This window comes from Sebastes umbrosus, chromosome 6 (assembly GCF_015220745.1).
Source record: "Sebastes umbrosus isolate fSebUmb1 chromosome 6, fSebUmb1.pri, whole genome shotgun sequence".
Taxonomy (NCBI): Eukaryota; Metazoa; Chordata; class Actinopteri; order Perciformes; family Sebastidae; genus Sebastes; species Sebastes umbrosus.
In genome coordinates, this window is record NC_051274.1 from 7,505,796 (window position 1) to 7,511,377 (window position 5,582).

The 5,582-nt window shown below is 38.6% G+C and overlaps 1 protein-coding gene across 1 annotated transcript; it reads left to right on the forward strand.

The window, feature by feature from the left end:
* Positions 1 to 1,170: 1,170 nt before the first annotated feature.
* On the forward strand, positions 1,171 to 4,214 carry ndufb11 (NADH:ubiquinone oxidoreductase subunit B11). Its single transcript, XM_037774187.1, has 3 exons — positions 1,171 to 1,399; positions 3,448 to 3,578; positions 3,928 to 4,214. The coding sequence occupies exons 1-3, from the start codon at positions 1,226 to 1,228 to the stop codon at positions 4,055 to 4,057; spliced, it is 435 nt and encodes a 144-aa protein (XP_037630115.1). The 5' UTR covers positions 1,171 to 1,225; the 3' UTR covers positions 4,058 to 4,214.
* The last annotated feature ends 1,368 nt before the right edge of the window (positions 4,215 to 5,582 follow it).

Below are 5,582 nucleotides of genomic sequence, written 5' to 3' on the forward strand. Positions count from 1 at the left end.
ACTATAAAAATGTGGAAGAAGAAATACTGCAAAAACAGTTGAATCCATCAGCAATAAAGCAGTTCAGTTCACGCAGGGGTTTTGCTGCTACAGTCTTACTTGGTCTGGTATGACCAATAGCTTATGGTGGCTAATGTAAGTTAAGCCTCTGTTTCAATTACTTAAAGGGGCTGTTTGTAACTTCTTACAGGTATAAATCACCCGGGTCGGTGTCCCACGCGCTCTCGCATGTGCAACCTAGTGAATCTAGTGAATCCCGTCTGTTAAACAGTGTTGGCCGCGGTCGGAGGACGCGGGGGAGACCATAGCTTTGGTCTCCAGGGCCAGAGTCTCTGCTGTACTCTGCTCCTCTGCTCCGCTGCCTGCCTGCCTGCCTTCACTCAGCTCGCTCCTCCTCACGTGCATGCGCGCACATTACACACTGAAGAAGAGTTAGTTTAGCTCTGAGAATATCTAGTGAATGTACAGTGGACGTTTGTGCAGAAATAACTGCTGCAGCTCCTCCAGACCAACAGGTTTCCTGTGTCTTGTGAAGTGACGGGGCTCCGCAGCAAGAAACGTTATCGTCTCCAACCGGGTGCCAGTGTCTCCCCAGTTTCCTCTGGCCGCGGCCGGGAGGCTGAAGCAGGAAAAGCCAACATAAGGATCAGCAGTGATTCATGGAGAGACCTTCGTCTGGTCAGCTAACATTACTGCCAAGCAGGTGAAATATAGAGTGATATTGTGGTTTTAGCTGACGTGTATGACGCTCACTGTTATGAGCGATGCTCGCTCATGTCTATTTAGAGCGAGCAAGCGCGAGCCCGACGCTGACTTTCGTTGACATAACAGCCACAGGTGTCGCTGTTAACGAGCATTTCTGATTCTTACAAACAGTCCCTTTAAGGGCAACAGGAATAATGGAGAAAATGTAATTATTATTATTATTATTATTATTAATTTAATTTTAATTTTAGATTTATTTATTTATTTATTTATTTATTTATTTATTTATTTATTTATTCATTCATTTATTCATTTATTTATTTATTTATTCATTTATTTATTTATTTATTTATTTCCTGCCACTCTACTGCTCCACACTTCAGTCCAGTAGGTGGCGGTAATGCACCTTTAAGCTGGTTTGCCAACCGTCAATAAATAAACACCAAAGAAGACAAAGAAGAAGAAGAAGAAGCTTTTGTTTCCGGTTCCGGGTCAACGATATCATTCACAAATAGGTGAAATGCTGACCCGACTGTCGCGGTTCGGGCCCGCTTTGCCCCGGTTACTCTCTAAACCTCCGGCCCGGTTCGTCTCCCAGTCGAAGCCCAGCGGTGCCGCCGGTGCTCCCGCTGTGACGGAGCTGCACGGAGCCTTGGAGCCGGCCGGACACGGAGAGGTCAGCCCGTACGTCAAGGTGAGTCCTTCAGGATACACAGTCACTCAGTCTTAGTGAAGGTTCACTAACGTTAGATGAGAGATTAATGTCACAGACACAGACATGCAGACAGTGTTTACCAGACTGACTATCACATTAAGCTGTTACTATAGGATGCATGATGTTGGACCCGCAGTGAGCTGGATCAGCTGTTAACATTAGCCAGCTAGAGCTGCACACTGTGGCTACTGACACCTTCAGCCTCAGTGGTTGTCTCTCTCTGTGCGTTTTGACACTGATCAGTAAAAGAATCGGAAAGCTATGTCAGATATGAACTAATGGATTTAGATAAATCCACGCTGTCTTTAACGTTACATGTCCAGGTACTGAATCCAAACAAGCTGAGCCCAGTTTGAACCTGGGACGTGCTTCTGATGGCAGTGACAATACTATTTTCTATTTATTTGCACATATATAAAACTGCACAAAATCCAGTCAATGAAAAAAAACAAGAAATGTGTCACTATGTGTCACTAATGCCACTAAGACTTATACAAAGGACCTCACTCCCAACCCCAGGAGAGAAAAAAAACAATAACAAAAAAGGAAGAAGGATCTAAACTAACATCATTTTAAAAATACAACAAAAGTTAAACAACAACAACAAGAAGTAAACAAAATGTGCAGAAAAACCTAACCAAACAGTGGAAAACAATCCAATAAAAACAATGAAATACATACAAAAAACAGTAAAGAAGAAAAGAAAAAATATCTAAACATATCAAAAGATGATTAGACATTAATTAAATGTGATGATAATTTCCTTTTAAAATGTTCTAAATATGTATATGTAACGTACTAAATTAAGTTCACATTAAAATAAGTTCAAGTGTAAAATCACTCTCTACAATTTAGTCTTTTCCTGTCAATATTTAGTTAGGGTAATGTTGGCAGCAGAATACAGCCAGCCCATAGTGCCATGATGACAGACCCTAGCACCCACTGAACATGCAAGGCTATACTAGTTTGGTAAATGTAAATGCCATCTATAAACATGTACATCAAAAATCACAGAGAGTTTATAGCTAATTTTCAACTCCTGTCCCTAGTTGGGCTTTTACATGTACAGTGTAATTAAAATACACAGCTTTCTATAATGGAAATACATAAAATACAAATCATACAATACAATCTTACATAGCCTACCACAATACACTAACACAAACACCAATGCACCTTGGTAATTTACAGTACAATTTGCTAAAAATGGATTCAGCTCTGGTTTGCTTTTAGCCAGCACTTAACCTTTGTTGTAAAGGACTTTATATCTGGAATTAATTAGATTTCAGTTGGTAATGTGTCCTACAGTTGGCAGCCCTATATGGAGAAAGCTTGATTGTCCAAATGTAGTTCTACGATGTGGTGTTTTACAGTTGCCATTCACCATACTCCGAGTTACTCTATTACTGTCTTGTCTTTGGATATATCTGGAAAAAGGCTCTGGGGCTAAATTGTTAACACATTTAAAAATCTAATTTAAGAAAACACAAATGAGTAACACTCTCAAAACTAAGTAGATTGTGTCTACGTGTGACAATGATCCCGCCAGACAGGCTTTTTGTCCATTATTTTCACTGCCTGATGGTATAAGGATGTAAGATGTTTCATTGGATATGGTGAAGCTTGAGCCTACACTGTCATACAATATGAAAAAAAAGAGAAAATAAATACAAAAATGACATAAATTATATACACACATAAAAACAAGCACCATGGAAATGTTCTTGTCTCCTACTCTAAATAGCAACCATCAATAAATTTGTTTGGAATATTCCTTTGTCGCTTTAATGCAGTTTTTGTCATGAAATAACTAGCTGTTGGATACAGCCATGTTTAACCTAAAATCACCTGTCCCACTTTAATAACACTCACATGAACTTTGTTCAATTTATTATGGCTCTTCTAAGAACAAGTGGCTGATTTCTTTTTTTTTTTTGGTGCATCAGAGTAAAAGAATTGAATGCTTATGCAATAATTTATTATGAAAGTCTATACTGTATCTGATGCCTCTCTTATGTAATTGTCAGAATCCAGATTACCATGGATTCTCCAGTGACCCTGTGGTGGATGAGTGGAACATGAGGTTGGGCTTCTTCTTTGGCATCTCAATGGCTCTTGTTATTGGAGGAACATTTATCCACTATTTACCAGACCACGGGTGAGTTCTCAGCTCCTCATCTTTTCATATCTGCTATCATTTTATCTTTCAAATATGGAATGATGTGTCTCATGCCACGGAGACGGTTCTGTTTAACTGTGTTTTTCAGTGTGTCATTTTTTATATCAAAGATGTTTTTTTACTCTGATTGTTGCTTATTTATTCATACTTTTCAGCTTTTTGTGGTGGTCTTAAGCCCCAAGTGGCCACCTACCCGCCAGTCAAGCTGGGGTTTATTATTATTATTAATGTTGAGTATCAAAAGTTTCTCTTCTTTCTGTCTTTCTCACTTCCTTATGCTTTCTCTGTCTGTATCTTCCCTGTGTGTGTGGTTGTGTGTTCATTCCAGCATGCGGCAGTGGGCCAGAAGGGAAGCGGAGCGTGTAATCCAGCTGAGAGAGAAGGAGGGTCTTCCCGTCATAGACGAGAACTATTACGACCCAAACAAGATTGTTCTGTCCACAGCTGGAGAGGAGTAGGATGTCCAACATCCACCTACTGTATTTCACGATTATTGTATTTCACTATGACAGAATAAATGATGTACTTGTTGAATTGTGTAATTATTATGTGTGGACAATGACTTCTTGAGACAGCATTCTGAATGTTTCTGAATCATGAATTAAAGGTAAATCTGAAGTGATTGGAACCTTTTATTTAACTTTCAATGATCAGTGCTACAGGCACATTGTGGTAGAAACCCTGTAATGATTACAATGGCAGTCACACGATTAACCGGGCTCCAGCACAATAAAACAGAAGGTGAAGTAGAACAGCAGAAGCTTTTCCTGCAGCGACACTACCTGATTAGAAAAGTGGACATCAAATGAATAACCTATACCATGAAAGAAATACAGTACACATATCTATATTTATATCATGTCACCACTTTGTGTCACAGGCAATCAGAGCCCTCAGAAGATGCATTTTGCCTCCCAAGTGTGTTTTCTGTTTAGATACTCTCTGGAAACCTAAAGTCAAGAAGTGTTTGTAAGTCTCCCATGTTAGTTGCCCTTTTTTTCAGTTTATTCATCCATCCATGTCACATTGAAGCACCGTGGATGTTGTTTAAAGTGAAAAGAATCTTTACATATTGACCTAAATTAATTACCTATACAACAAAAGGTAGGTTAGGTAGGCTAATTGCACAAGTATTTATTTTTTATATGACAATGGGCATCGGCTGTGTTATAAATGGCAATACCTTTTATCTTGCAAATCACTTTAGCCAATAGTTATCTGCATGTTTCCTGTAAGAGACAGACTGACCTAACGCTGGTGTAAACATTCATATAATGTCCATTATTCTGTGAGTATTTGGAAGCAGCAGAGGTAGGTAGTTACAGTGCGCACGAGCAAAATATGCACATGCAATATATACATACATACACACACACATACATACACATATACATATATATACATATATACACCGCACAATGCACTACATGCGCACATTGCATACCACATATACATATATACATATTAGATTAAGCTTTTAGACTAAGCTACTGGAGTTACCCTGCACTATACTCATTTTTAACAGTCTCTTCTGCACTATATTCACTTTTTTTAATAGTCGTGTATCACAGCTGTTACCCTGCACTATATTCAGTTTTAACAGTTTTCTTCATCTCCTTGTAATTTTTATATCCGGTATATTTTTGTGTACTTTGCACTACTAACTTTTTTACTGCCTTTTTACTAACATGTTTTGCACTATGGAACTGGGATGCTGGAAACTTGAATTTCCCTCGGGATCAATAAAGTTACTATCTATCTATCTATCTATCTATCTATATAGACATATATACATATATACAATACACAGCATCCGACCATGCATACATTATTCTTATACCCAAAATTAAATATCATTCAAATATCATTTTTTAGCACTATGTTAGTTAATGCTGCTGCTGAATTAGGCTAGAGGAGACACACAAATGTCCATTATTCTGTGAGTACTTGAATGCATCAGAGGTACGTAGTTACAGTGCGCAT

Coding starts and splice junctions, on each gene's coding strand:
- ndufb11 (XM_037774187.1), top strand. CDS start 1,226: ATGCTGACCCGACTGTCGCGGTTCGGGCCCGCTTTGCCCCGGTTACTC. Junction 1,400..3,447: donor AGGTCAGCCCGTACGTCAAG/GTGAGTCCTTCA, acceptor TGTAATTGTCAG/AATCCAGATTACCATGGATT. Junction 3,579..3,927: donor CACTATTTACCAGACCACGG/GTGAGTTCTCAG, acceptor TGTTCATTCCAG/CATGCGGCAGTGGGCCAGAA.